At 35.9% G+C, this 14,888-nt stretch overlaps 2 protein-coding genes across 2 annotated transcripts; one reads left to right on the forward strand and one right to left on the reverse strand.

Annotated features, from left to right (window-relative positions):
* Positions 1-108: 108 nt before the first annotated feature.
* On the forward strand, positions 109-10,319 carry LOC112692927 (WD repeat-containing protein on Y chromosome). Its single transcript, XM_025567750.1, has 4 exons — positions 109-648; positions 2,405-3,691; positions 4,221-4,959; positions 10,162-10,319. The coding sequence occupies exons 1-4, from the start codon at positions 109-111 to the stop codon at positions 10,317-10,319; spliced, it is 2,724 nt and encodes a 907-aa protein (XP_025423535.1).
* Positions 10,320-11,719: 1,400 nt separating this feature from the next.
* LOC112692928 lies at positions 11,720-12,852 on the reverse strand. Its single transcript, XM_025567751.1, has 3 exons — positions 12,717-12,852; positions 12,446-12,562; positions 11,720-11,823 (listed from the first exon to the last, which is right to left on the reverse strand). Exons 1-3 carry the CDS (start codon positions 12,838-12,840, stop codon positions 11,720-11,722), a joined length of 345 nt encoding a protein of 114 aa, XP_025423536.1. The 5' UTR covers positions 12,841-12,852.
* Between the last annotated feature and the right edge of the window lie 2,036 nt (positions 12,853-14,888).

Here is a 14,888-nt window from a genome sequence, read left to right on the forward strand (position 1 = left end):
TGTTTATATAGATAGTTATATAAGTAGTTATAGTTTGTTTTTAAAACTTAATGAGTGATAATTATGTCCAGTTTTACACGTATAAAATTATATATTTTTATTTAATAGATGGAAAAAAATGATGAAGATAATATTTTAGATATTAATGGTGTAAATATATATCTGCACAAATTTTGGAAAAATTTGGATGAAGCGAAGTTGGATGATATAAAAAACCGATTTCAAATGTATAAAAAAGGGAGAGTGAACAAAAAAGAATTGCTTGATATATTAGAATCGTACATGATAATTTTGTCTGATGAAGACTTAAAACCATTGTTTGCGAAAATAGATAATAAAAAACAAGGCTCAATAAATTTTTTAGAATTCATTCAGTATTTGACATACGAGATAAAAACACATTATGAAAATAAAATATTTTTGAAAAAGAAAGAACCACTGTCAATGCCTAAATTATTAATTAAAGAAGCAATCGAATATGACAAGAATCTTCCGAATAATATCATCGGTATAGAGATCATACCGTTGACCAAACAACCATCGGAAACACTGTTCGACCACGATTTATACGTGCTTATTAATGAAAACGGAGGGTTGCAGTTTTACTCGCCAAACATGACTTTTATAAAGACTCATCAATTAAGTGAGGTAGTATAATGTTTTTTTTATGATTTACTGTTAAGAATTTAGGTTTAAGTGTTTTAGCAGAAAATAAGATACCAAGTATACTCAAATAACCGTAGTTGAAATAATTTTAAATAAGCTTATATCTTTATTAACATTGGTGACCACATAATCCAGAACCAACTCAAAGTCAAAGTCCTAGATATAAATTTTGACTCCAAAGCCTCATAAATCCCCCACATGTAACCTAAAAAACTCAACATGATAAAAATACTTATACATACCACATAAGGCACCCAGTCTCTTACCCTCTTGAAAATACATAAATAATTTATTCTCTCAAAATTTTACTACTGGACTCCAATATTTTTAACCGCCAAACCTTCCCATTTAAAAATATTGGAACCAATCTAAAATACGAGAATCCGACTTTCCATCGGTGAATTAATTCTAGCCCAATTCAAAGTATCCAAACAATAGCGGGCATTCCATTTCTAGCAGCTCAATGAGAAGAAAAAATGGCCATAGTAGCTTAAATTTCAAGACTTGGCCTGAACATTATATCTCATCCAAAATAAACACTAGATAATACACACAAAAAATATGGTTTCGATAACATCATTGCTACCGAAAAATCTTTATTTTTGTACACACTCCCCAAGAAACCAACATAACCTAACATATTTAAAATTTATTTAATGAAAAACTCTACCTTACACATATTTATTTATTTATTTATATATTTCACAATCCCTTACACAATGTATATGGACGCGTCTCTTATTGAAGGTCGTGTCGGAATGACTATCATTCACGAAGATAACCAAATCTAACGGAGACCCTCCGATAAATGTCCCATATATACAGCTGAAGTTTTAGCTATTCTCAAAGCTACGGAGTATACTATTTCAGAAATTAATTATCACAACATCACGACTCATAGTGATTCTTTATCGACCATCACAACATTTTCATAAACCTACCGAAATTGTTAGGATAATTCAGAACGTGCACTATAGAGCGCAATTATCCGTGCGCGCACACACAATTGCCAAACAAGCTCATTTATCCTCCGATACTCGTAACTCCCATATCTTCACCTACAGTGACATACACAATGTTATCAACATTGATTCACTATACTAATGGAGAAAAAATGGAATAAAGTTACTACTAAGCTCTATAAAATTAAAAAATCAATACTACCCTAATACTTCCTCGTTAACACTCCGAGAAAATATGATTCAGCAATCAACCGTTTCAAAATCAGACAAACACGACTCATTTACTTACATTTAATGATGAAAAATGACCCCAATATCTGTGTTTGCTGTTGGGTCCTCATTGCTTAACATATTCTCACTAAAAGTAGTCTATACAAACTATTGATGCCCTAGCTGAAACACATCAAGTCCAAAATTAGCCAACATCTTCAAACTCTGCCAATTTGTTTTGATAACTCACTTTATCGAGCTTGTGCAACAAACTACCATAAACCTTCCAACAATATGATTATATTTCAACCGTTATAAGCCTCGAAGTATACCACCATACATATATCTACACTTAATATATATTTATACACATATACTTTATTCTATCCGTAGATTATTAATTATTATACATTGTAAAAAAATAAAGAAATATATAAAACTATTCGTTCTATTCGTACGCGACAATTTCGTCAATCCATTTCGTTTTGCGAGCAAAATAAGTACGCGAACGCATATAAACGTGCACACCCGGTAATTATTGTCCTTATCGGTTATATAACAAAAAGGAGAATTTCTCGGTGAAAAGTATGATCGTGTTGCCCGACTACGACGTGATATGCGTGGCGTTGCTGTACCGGCTGAAGTTCTACGACCCGTCCAATTTCCAGCTGCGGATGACCGTGAACAACGTGCTGTTCACCTCGTGTCTGTCGTACGTGTACGAAAAGAAGAAGAGGTTAGGCCTGTCGCGGCTGGCCGTGGGCACGGACAAGGGCAACGTACTGGTGCTCGAGCTGTGGCCGCGCACCGCGGAGATGAATCCGTTTTACAAGGACGCGCACAAACTGTTCCAGCCGCCGCCGCCCGAGTACGAAGTCAGCGATATGCTCGACTACAACCCCATCGTCCGCGATAACTCCAACAACAGCCCGCCGTTTCGCGCCATCCAATACGCCGACCTGCACCCGGAGAAAGTACTCGGGGTGGCGTTCAGCGACGCGACCGGCCGGTGGTTCACGTCCGTGTCGGGGTCGCGACACCGGTCGATCGCGTACTGCCGTGTGGACCACAATGTCCATCACAGAACCGTGCAGTACGCGGCGACCACGCCGAACGGTGCGCTGTGCGTGTGCGTGGCGCATGTCGGCCACGCGGCCACCGGTGACCGAATGGGTCGGCTGACGCTGTGGAGAGTGCACGCGTTGGCCGTGCAGGCCATCGTCAGTTTGGATGGGCACCGGACGGCCATGCGTCGCGTGTTCTACGACCCGAAGGCGGCGCATCTGATCTCCGTGGCCAGCGACCTGACCGTGATCGTGTGGGATGCAGTCAAGCCGTCGCGGCTGGCCACGCTGGACGTTTGCGCCGGTCTCGTAGACCACCACGCGTACTCGGCCGCGCACTTCGACCGGACCATGCTCGCGTTAACTTTGGCCGTCGGCGACGCGCTCGTCGTCTACAATTGCGAAGAGAATTTCGGCGACCAGGAGCCCGAACCCGTGGCCAGCGGCCACTCACACGACGCGCCCGTCCTGAAGACCATGTACAACGCGCTGTTCCACGTGCTGGTGTCCGTGTCGGCCGCGGACTCGATGATCACCGTGTGGAACCCGAGCGCCGGGCGGCCGATCGTCCAGCGGCCCATGGCGCACACGCGCCGAAGCGAGTCCGACGGCTCCATAGTACCAGTCGAGATCACCGCGGCCGCGTTCGACCCGTCCCAGACGCTGCTGATCACGGGCGCCACGAACGGCACCTTAAAGTTGTGGAGCCCCAGCGATTTAAGGCAGCTCAACAAGTTCTCCATACCGTCCCGCAACCGTATATCGGACATAATCTGGACGCCTCATCAGGTATATATGCCCGGTGTGCACCAAATCTGTATGTCATATTGCACTTTATTCGTTCTGTAGACAATTCCTTAATAATTTGAAAAATATTAGCTAGGTATATTGTTAATACCAGTGGTTCCAAAACTTTTTTGGTTCGCGCATCCTAAAAACAAAAAAAAAATAAATAATCGTGCCTTCCATGAATAAATAAAACAACGGTTTTTTTTTTTATTATTTTAATAATAAGAACAAATTACTGTCAATCTAAAAGTAAATATATGATTGTGTAATAAACAATATAAATATTTGCCTTGCGCCTCCCTACAGAGGCGTATATCACAGCTTGGGAACCATTGGTATACACTCTACCTAATTATTACTCAAGAAAAATATAAACAAACTCAATTAGTTTCCAAAGTCGGGGTAAAGATGGTTTTCCATCGTTGAACTCGCTATTGAGTTCGTAATAAGTTTTAGTTTTTGTAAATCATTTGGAAGAAAAACTGGACGATATAATGAGAGAAATTGTGTTGCGATTGGAATGCACTAGCTGTTGATAATGGTCAGTAATCGGCGGGCGACGAAGATTCTAGTAACTTTCGAGTTGCGCCACGTGGTAACGTGGGACATGAAACGCGACGAGTACGTGTTGAGCATGTGCATGAACTCGCAGTCGAATTTGCTGGTGATGACGACAAGCGCAGGCTTAATAGTCTTTTTGTATTCGCTGAGTATCGAGAAAAGTTTGCGGAGAGAGCTAGGTAAAGGCGTCGGGGTAGCGGTCACGTCACGCTTCCTGCAGTCAAGACCCGAGGCCGTCGGAGTCGGTAAGCTGCTGTTAGCCACGTCTGACGGCGTGGTGCAGTTGTGGTGCACGCACGTAATGCCTGTGTACGTGGCGCAGTTCGTGGCCACGCACGAGCATGGCGACCACGTGACGTGCATGTCGTCGGACGTGCGCGACCGGTACCTGTTTACCGGATTCAACAGCGGCTACGTGAAGACGTGGCACGTGTCCGCCTTCGGGCATCCGCATCCCGCGGACACCGTGAGCGCTGATACGCTTCAGCTGCGCTTTCCGTTCCTGCAGAATTCGCCACGCATCGGACGCGCCGAGCGCGCGGCTGCTGTGAACGTGGCCGGGCCGCAGCTGGTCAACTCGTACCGCGCTCACACGCAGAGGGTGACGCATATCGAGTACGTGGACAAACTGGAACTGTTGGTGACCAGCAGCGTGGACCAGAGCATTCGCGTGTGGACGCTAGCCGGCCACTTCGTCGGCATGCTAGGTGAGTGCTGCGTCGCTGGGACATCCGTGGTGTGGTTGGTTGTGTGTGTGTGTGTGTGTGTGTGGAGGTAACTAGTTGTCGCTTGAGCATTGTCTGTTGCACAGTACAAATACGTCCATGTCACCGATCCCCTACCACGAAAACTTTAAAAAAATTTTATTCAAATATTTTGTACATGATTTATATGAATTTATACGATAGTTTTCAGAATTTGTACGACGTTGTTATTAGACATATATTAAAAATACTGAAGAGGGGCCAGAGACATATGTCTCCGGCCCTCCTAAGGTAAATAAATCAGTTTTCTTTTTTTGAATTTACTAAAACTCAATAACTCAATTTGTATGAATTTGTACGACCATTTCCGGAATTTTTACGCCACCCCCAATCCTGTAATATGCGAAAAACCTTTTTTCCATTGTTCCCGCCCATCTAAATTTGAAATCTAAACTTATTCTTTTCACAAACCATTTACTCATAATTTGTATAAATTTGTACGACCGTTTCCGGAATTTTTATGGCAACCCCTCTTCTGTAATACGTGAAAAAGAAGGTGACATACAAATTCTAGAAACCGTCGTACAAATGCATGTAAATCACATATTAAATATTGACGTAGAAAATTTTTGGAAAAAATTATTTTTCCGCGTAGGTGAGGCTGGAGAAACGTTTCCTCCTCACCGCTGATAGAAAATTGTTTTTTCCGGATAAACAGGTGCCGTACAAATTTCAGAAATGGTAATACAAATTATATGTAAAATATTTGAATACAATTTTTTTAAAGTTTTCATGGGGGAGGGGGTGATGTGGATATCAGTACAAATACAATAATAACTTTGATAGTTGTAACATCGATGCATCGATGGCAATAAATCGAAGGTCAATAAATGCCCCAATACTGTAATGCGTTACGAATGTGAAATTTTTGGGAAGCCATTCAAACTTTTTAAATTCACATTGGTTTTTTATAAATTTAATTTACATCTTAAATATTCTAACCATATGTATTGTTTTATCTATACTTACGATAAGATAATATTTTTTTAACACAATCCAAAAAAATATTGTATGTTTTTCTTCAAATAATTCTTGAATAGAAAAAGAATCATTTATTTATTTTGTTTATTTCTCAATATGGGCTTATCAGTTTTTTTTTTTTTTGGTCGTACAGTGATTACCGCTTATAGTGATCATATTCGTTCGAGAGAACTGTGATCATTATAACCGGAAATCACTATAAACGGTGACTCGAAAATACATATTTTTTACACTAATTGAAAGCGTGCCCTTACTTGTCATAATACAGTATACAACTACATACTATACAAACAGTACACTGAACGACGGAAGTAAACAAACTAAATATAAAGTGTAAAAATATCGGTGCTTGTGTGAACAAAAACGGTTCAAGCATGTACGAATGTACAATATGAAGTGTCGCTTATTACGTGGGTTACATTAGATAAAATTAGCTCGACTAAAGTTCACGATTAAGATAATTGTCATTCGTAATCGTTTTCTCCATACACAAAAAGAGGTGATATTATTGTAAATTATAGTTATATTTCATATTTCTGATCACAATAACCGAAAACCCGAACACTGTAAGTGACGAAAAATGCACTTATAACGGCTGTTTGTTCCGTTCCTGGCATTTTTGATCACTATAAGCGACTGATTCTTATAACCAGTGAATACTATAAGCGGGGACTACTGTATTAGTTAATAATGAACTCTAATTTAATCTAATTATTAGATTATTAATGTTATTGTTAAAACTTGTATTACCGGTCATATTGCGTGGTTAAAATAAATACCGATGTAAACCTCTATTTAATGACATGTCACAAATTTTTCGTGCATTTAAGAATATGATGAATTCACAAGATTCCATTTATGAATATATAAGGTGGTTCACATAATTTTGAACACTTTATATTTAACAGTTTTTGATACACGAAAAGACATAGATTTATTGATTGGACATATAAAATCAATTTTTATTTTAAATTAGACGAATCATATTTTACCTTAAAGCCATTGATATCGATACATAATTGATTAACTATGTTATAATATTTTTTTGATAGTTTAAAAGACACTCATCGAATAAATTGTATACACAAGTCGAATCTACGAATGTGTTGATGAAAAATAATTTTAAAATGTCAAACTCTGTATCCTCTGTACTTGTAGGCAAGGTTCCCGTCAGTTCTTTTGCACCAGAAAAACATTTTCGGAACACATTTATTTTAAATGAACTTAAACGTTTGTAGAAAACATATACCCAACTTGAACAAATCGAAAATTAAAAGCCAAAAACAAACAATATGTTAATTTTTTATTTAAGTACTTAAGCACTGAAAATACAATAAAATATTTTAAATCTCGAACAGCCACTAGTTACTTTATACAAACAAGGTTAAAACGATAAGCTCATTTGCCCACCGGTATACAATCAACTTATAGAGTTTACAATATATAACGTATCACAAAACCGTGAAGATACGAGTATACTCGTATTATATTTTTTTTTAATTTTTTTTTTTTTATTTGCTTTACACAATCTATAAAATTTGAGTACAATAAGCGTAAATGATAATATAGAAAAACAGACATTGAATTTAATTTGGAGAAGCCACCCATTGATGACACTTTTTAGGGCGTTATATTTTCCATTATGAGATTAATTAAAGAGAAGGTCACGGCACCATTTTCTTTTCAGTCTTTTGGAAGGGTTTCCAGGGATAAGTAAAGTCAAATATTTTGCGAGGTTGTTCGGATGATTTTTTAAAGAGTTGTGGTATCGAGTGTAATAATTTGTAGCAGTTTGTTTGATTATTTTCATTTTTAGGCCAGAATGTAATGTTTGATTTGTTACGTAGAATGGAGCATTAGTAATTAGGCGGAAGATTTTATTTGGGATATTTGGATTTTATTCAAGTTTGATTTTTTGGTGGATTCCTAAATCTGAATACCATATGTCTATATTGGTTTTAAGAGGAGCTTATAGAGATTTGTGTGAAGAGTAAGTTTCGACTTTGAATGCAGGATTTGTCTAAGTAAGCGTAGACAGGCGTTTACTTTGAGTTATTGGATATGGTGTGACCAGTTTAGTTTTTTACCAAAGTGTACTCCATGGTATTTCGTTGTATTCGAGATTGGTATTATAATATTATTTGATGTTATTGGTGGGCAGATTTCATGTTTGAGTGTAAAGGTAATATGCCATGATTTCGTTTCGTTAATTTTAACTTTCCAGTTTTTGTACCAAGATTCTATTTCATGAAAGTGGGATTGGAGATTTTCAGAAGCCGTGAGAGGATTTTCGTAAACGAAAAGAATGGTTTTGTCGTCAGCGTATTCAGCTACTAAGGTATTTGATGAGGTCGGTTGGTCAGCAATGAATGTATTAAAAAAAAGAGGGACAGCTATTGCTCTTTGTGGGACTCCAGCGTTGATTGTGGATAAGGATGATAAACTTGGCGATATCAAACAGCGAATTGACGTTCAGTGAGGTACGATTGGAAAATTAAGTAAAACGAAGGTGGTAAAATCTTTTTAAGTTTATAGAGGAGGCCGGCATGCCACATTCGGTCAAATGCTTGTGCGTTGTCTAGAAAGACTGCGGTACAATATTGTTTTTTTTTTTCGGCGTAGCTGCGATTATGTCCGTTATGCAACCACTAAGCTTTTCCACTTTAATATTTGTGTGGAGGATAGAGGTGTTATCAAAAATTGTTTTACAATTTTCATATTTTGCTAAGTTGACGAAGAAAAGCGGGAGTGCTATTTTGTATGCCGTTGTCGAACGTTCATTACTAGTAATATGTTGAGATTAAAGTTTTCCAAATCTGATTTTATATTTTTGCAGGTTGAAGAAGGGTGGATGTTGTGAATTACAACTCTGAGAGGCTTTTCGCCCTCGAGTTGAAAAGTATGAAATTGCGCATTGCTTAAATGAATAATTTGACGATAGTCGTCAGAAGTGTTGGCTTGAAGCTTTATGTTTTTTTTGAGGAGTCTTGCAATAAAAATCGTTTTTTTCGACAATTTCTATGAGTGATTCACAAAGAAGTTTGTAGTTAAGGCTTTGGTTTGAAATGAAAATTGGTGGTATTTTGACTTTTTTTCCCGTCTCATTTGATGCAGTCTTCTCTATAGGGTCGGTACGGTCGCGGTTATGTAATTCATTTATATCAGTATAAGTAGTTATATCGTCAAAATTAAAAGTACTTGTGCCTTGGAGAACTGTGTAACGGTTTGGTGACGAGAATATTTTCGGGGTGGTTTGTGGTGGATTTTTGTTGTGAGAGATTCGTAGAGAACGAAAGCCGTTTTCATCTTCGGATGAACTTTTTTTGTTACTCGGCTTATTTTTACTATTAGCGGAGGTACTATTTGCGTTGATTGCTTTGGCATATTTGTAATGAAAGCGGCAGATGTAATAGTAATATGGTTATGATTATTATGGTACGGTACGGCGTGACAGTGTATGTGTGCGAGCTTGTGGACTGTGCTATAGATAACGACGGGATGGTTTGCTATCGTTAATCGGCGTTGTGCGCCGCGCTATCGCGCGTTGGTTGCGTAATATTGTGGACTATTATAAGTGAATTGTTTTCTTACCGGTTAGTTAAAAATTTTTAGTTTTTATTTTTGAAGAGAACCAGGACGCTTAGAATAGTATAATATTCGAGTATACTTGAGTGGAAAATTAACTGGTTATTCACGTATACATTTCAACGGGTGAAGTGAACTCGAGAGCGAAAGACAGAGAAATCTGACAGAACGGTGAAAAACACGTGCATGTATGACGACTGTTCGTCGGAAAGTTCGTATTATATAGTAACGAAATAGATAAAAAAAAAAAAAAAACCAATGTGTGTTTATTCAACGCACTATAACGAGTGATATCGAATTGCCGAATCAATCGTATGTTTTTTAGTGTATACTACTGAAGAGAACGTTTCACTTAAATAATATTTTTACTGTACGGTCTTCTCGGTCGATTCGAGTTTTGGTACCATGAAAATAGTGCTCGAAAAAATTGTTCCCATTCTGGACACTAGAAACATCCCCTAGCCACTGGAGTGAACGTGACAATTCCGAACACAAATGTAGTCGCGCTGTCGGAACGGGTGTCGCGATTGCGCGTTTCGTCAAAAATCACACACCGACCGTAACTCTTCTCATGCACAGGTACCCCGTGGTCGGCCATACCGAAAACCGGGCCGGTTCATCTGACGCAATACGCCGCGCCCCCGGACATCAAGTGCGAAGCGTCGTACACAACGTTGAAAGTCTTGGAGGGCACTGCGGACTCGACGGCGGACAGTGAGACCGAGATAAGTGATTAAATAGTTAAATGTAATAGTAAGGTAATTTAGGGGCTTCTGGGTGTCCTCCCCCTTAAAAAGTCTTCCCTAGCAACCCACAATACACTAATAATTTCTCTCTTAGAATACGACCCTCAACACAGACAAATCTAACAAAAACCATGACCCTCCCCTTAAAATTATATTATTTTCAATGATGAAATACGACATTACCCTTTCTCAACACAAACAAACATAACGAAAACCATTACCTTCTCCTTAAATGTAATCGGCAATACATAAAATCCGAGTGAAAACCATGACCTTACCCTTACCCAACACAGACAATCATAACTATAACCCTCCGCCCTAAACTTCTTTCATGAATTTTTTGGTTACGTCTTGGTGTGATTCATTATCATGGAAAATAATTGGTTTTTGAGGTATATTGAACTTTTCTAGCAGATCTATGGGAACGTTTTTTGTAGTCTTTACGAATATTCCATAGCTCATTGGTTTGTGCTTTTGAATAGCTGATGTATTTTCGCCTTTGTTTTCCGTACATTTTACCAGAAGTGCTTCAAAATCTGCGTAAATAACTATCGGATGCCGTTGAGTCTTACTCCACCCATCAAACTCTAGCATTGTACTAGGCATCTGAAGTAAAATTGGTTTGTGTACTCCGCTTATCAGATTGTGTTAATCTAGTGCTGCTTGTCCATATAATGTATTTTTAAGGGGTTGATTATCGAATGATGTGAAGCATCTATTGCAGAAAAGAACTTTTTCTTTATGATACGTTTTTTGTGCTCTAACAAGGCGTGAGAAATTTGAAATGTATGTATAGTGATTTTATCTCCATCGGTAATCAGTAAGAGATCGAAATGATCTGATTTTTCCTCATCCACAACTTTTAATGGGTAAATAAAGTGATTTTTCTTATTTTGTTTTAGAACATACACATTTATTGAAACATTCAAGTTATTCTGGATAAATATTTTTATATCTGTAAAGGTGTTGGGAATTTAAGATCTGAAAAATCGTAAAGATGTTCTTCATCTATAAACATGGTTTGATTACGATATTCATCGATATGTTTTGTCAGTATTGCCCATTTAAAACATTGTTGGTTTGTATTTTGTGTATTTTTGTGGTATGACGAACTACCCATAGGTGTATATTAGTATACACCTAGAAGTAATCCATCGATACATTCGAATGTGAAAATGTGTAATATTTTTCAATCACATTTCTTTTATCTGTATCTGTGAAAATCTCCTTTGCTATGGTTTTGAATGATCTGTTCTTTGATGAGTTAATGTGGTCTTTTGTAAGTAGCTTCAAGTTTCATATTATATTTGATTGGGTGATTAACTGATAGTAATTAAGTATTTATTAATTCATCCGTTGAAGATTCGAGGAATATATGATAGTTAAAACAATTATCGATATTCTTCTTGTAATATCAAACTCTTACGAGCGTGTGATGATTTGGTTTCAACAAATCCCGATGTTTTAACTAGTTCCATACGAGCCTTTTTTTTTGCTTTAACCGCATTAAATGAATTTTCAATATAATTTGTTCATTTGCTGGTTGGTGTAATCGATGAGAATGGTTCTATAATATAACAAATTTAGATGATTAAAATAAATAATAGTATAATACAGGTTATTATCAATAGACTGTGAATTTGTGTAGGAGAATGCTTTACTTTTTTGTTTAGTTCGTCTTAGCACAAAGTTTAAATTAAGTACCAAGAGTTTGATTTTAAAAAATTACTATTTTACATTTTAAACATTCATTTATTTTTTATCTCATCTTTGCGGTGTTTTTAATAATTTATTTCTATAGACATTTTATTTATTTTTTTCTACTAAATATTAAGAAGCAAATATTGATATTTTTGATAAATATATTTGTTTTTATGATAAATCAAATAGAATAATAACATTTTTTTTTTTTTGTAAAAATATTGATTAAAAGATTAATTCTAGACTAGAATACCAAAAGTTTTATTTTTCTATGTTTTTGCCGTATATTGTTATTATAATTTGTTTTCATTAAAATTTGTTCGTTTTTTTTTTTTATAATTTTGAATTTTTTAGGGTTTTAGTATAATAAATTCACAGTCCTTATGATATATGTAAATATATGTAAATAAACCTACCATCATTACTGTAGAAGTTTTCTGTGTTCTCTGTTGAGAAATATTGATACATTTCATTTTCTTTGATTTCGCATTGAATGTTTGAACGTTTTTCAGTTTTTATTGATCGAATTAAGGCTGAAAAAAAACATTATAAATAAAATCATTAATTCGGTTGAGATTTAATATATTGTATTTATTATGTATACATGAACAACAAACTAGATTTTATAAACCTAGTATAGTATTCAGATTACATAAATTAATATATTGCTAATTAAATAATACTTACGATGTTCTTCATGAGTAGGTATGTCTGATGAGGTTATCTTTACGTGTTCACACTTGACGACAGGAGCTGCATATAAACTTGATTTTATTGAGGGATTTATCATTTTGATGTAAATTAGAACCATTTGTAAAGGATTTGGTATATACGGTGCAGACGAACATTATTAATTCGTTGAAATAAATCAAACGAGGTGCATTAACTCCAAAGAAGCGAAAAAAACTGAACTCGGAAAACACGTGTTTATCCTTCAAAGTACTTATACAGTACTGAATTTAAAAATGTGTGTACAGATTATATTATATGTAGTATGAACGAGTCAAAATCTGTGCGTGATCTTCTGTATATCGTTCGATGCGATGATAGCGCTCCTAGCAATACTGTATGGTACTATAATAATAACACTGTTATAGTATGATAGGGTAGGGGTATATGACCGACCAAATTCGACAGGTTTAAACCAAATTTGGACATGTTTCTACTGGCACTTAATTATAATAATGGAAAAAAACAATACTTGAACATTACTGTGATCACTGAATAATGTGATTTAAGTTATAATTATCCTTTACGCTATGTATGACGAATCTATCTTCACGAAATTATTATGACATTTGTTTTTTTTCCTCAAGTTATAGATACTTATGATTTTTCTTGATAATATATTATAAAGATCTGTATTAACTGATTTAACAAATCGTGTTTTGTATAGAATGTATATTATTGCAGTGAAATAATATTACATGTATTACCATTATCTTCGGTTGGTGACGCGTAAAGGGGCTGATGAGCTGTATTTAGGAGAGTGGCGTGTGGTTTGAAAACACTGTATAGGGAGGAGGGTTATAGTTAGGATTGTCTGTGTTGGGTAAGGGTAAGGTCATGATTTTCACTCGGATTTTATGTATTGCAGGTTACATTTAAGGGGAAGGTAGTGGTTTTCGTTATGTTTGTTTGTGTTGGGAAAGGGTAATGCCGTATTTCATCAGTGAAAATAATATAATTTTAAGGGGAGGGTCATGGTTTTTGTTAGGTTTGTCTGTGTTGAGGGTTGCATTCTAAGGGGGAAATTATTGCGGTATTGCGGGTTCCTAGGGAGAACTTTTTAAGGGGGAAGACACCTAGAAACCCTCAAATTACTCTACTTGTAATAAAATAATTACAAATTATTGAATAATAATACGTTCACGAATACTGGCCGCACGTTTACAGACTAGGAATCGCACCTTAACAGCGACTGTTGAGCCAGATGTGGCAAACGGAAAGCTGTCATACTGTTATTGGACATTAAAAAGAATACTTTTTGTAAATTATATTTATCATATGTGATTTGTATGAAAAAAAATTTTTTAAAAAATATACCGTACATAAATTACTGTAAATCTGACATTTGAGTGCTTAAAAATAATCCAAATTAAGAAATGTATATTTTTCTACTTTAATTAGGGTTAAATAGAAAATATTCTTAAATAAGATTTTTATGCATTTTCGTTATCATTAATGTTAATTAAGATCTGATGTAAATTGTTAATATATCACTTTAATTTAAGGGGGCTGTAGACGATACAAAAAATCACGTAAAACAGGTCATAAGCTAGACAAAACTGTGGGACTTGGGTTCGACGGATTTTAATTTTGAAAACAAATTAAAAATCTTGAACGTTTTTACTAAAATTTCTTCGAAGGAATTTTTATTATTACAAAAAATAATGGTGTACTTAAATACTAAAATACATAAATTTCTGTTTTTTTAAATTGTCAATATCTTATTATTTGATTACAATATAGAAAATTCTTCTGGTCAATCCCTAGCTAACATAGTGATTTAATTAAATCTGTTTTCAACATTTAAATTCATCAATCCCAAGTCTCCCAATTTTGTCTAGATTTTTGGCGTTTTTGACATTTTATTAGCGTGGTGTAAATTTTCTTCGTGTTCATTGACCTGCGCATGCGCGTATGGGAATCAGAACATTTCTAAGAATTTAGTACCTAGCCATAACATAAATATTAAATACCACCCTCATTTCAAACGATTATCAGTCAATTAGAACTAATGGCTACGGAAATGAAATAATAATGTATTATAACAATTAAAATCATTGTAAAGTATAAAATAGATCATAATAAATTAATTTATGTTAGCACAAATCAAATAGAACTAGTTGTTTTCAA

This window comes from Sipha flava, unplaced genomic scaffold (genome assembly GCF_003268045.1).
Source record: "Sipha flava isolate LNK unplaced genomic scaffold, YSA_version1 79_pilon_pilon, whole genome shotgun sequence".
NCBI lineage: Eukaryota > Metazoa > Arthropoda > Insecta > Hemiptera > Aphididae > Sipha > Sipha flava.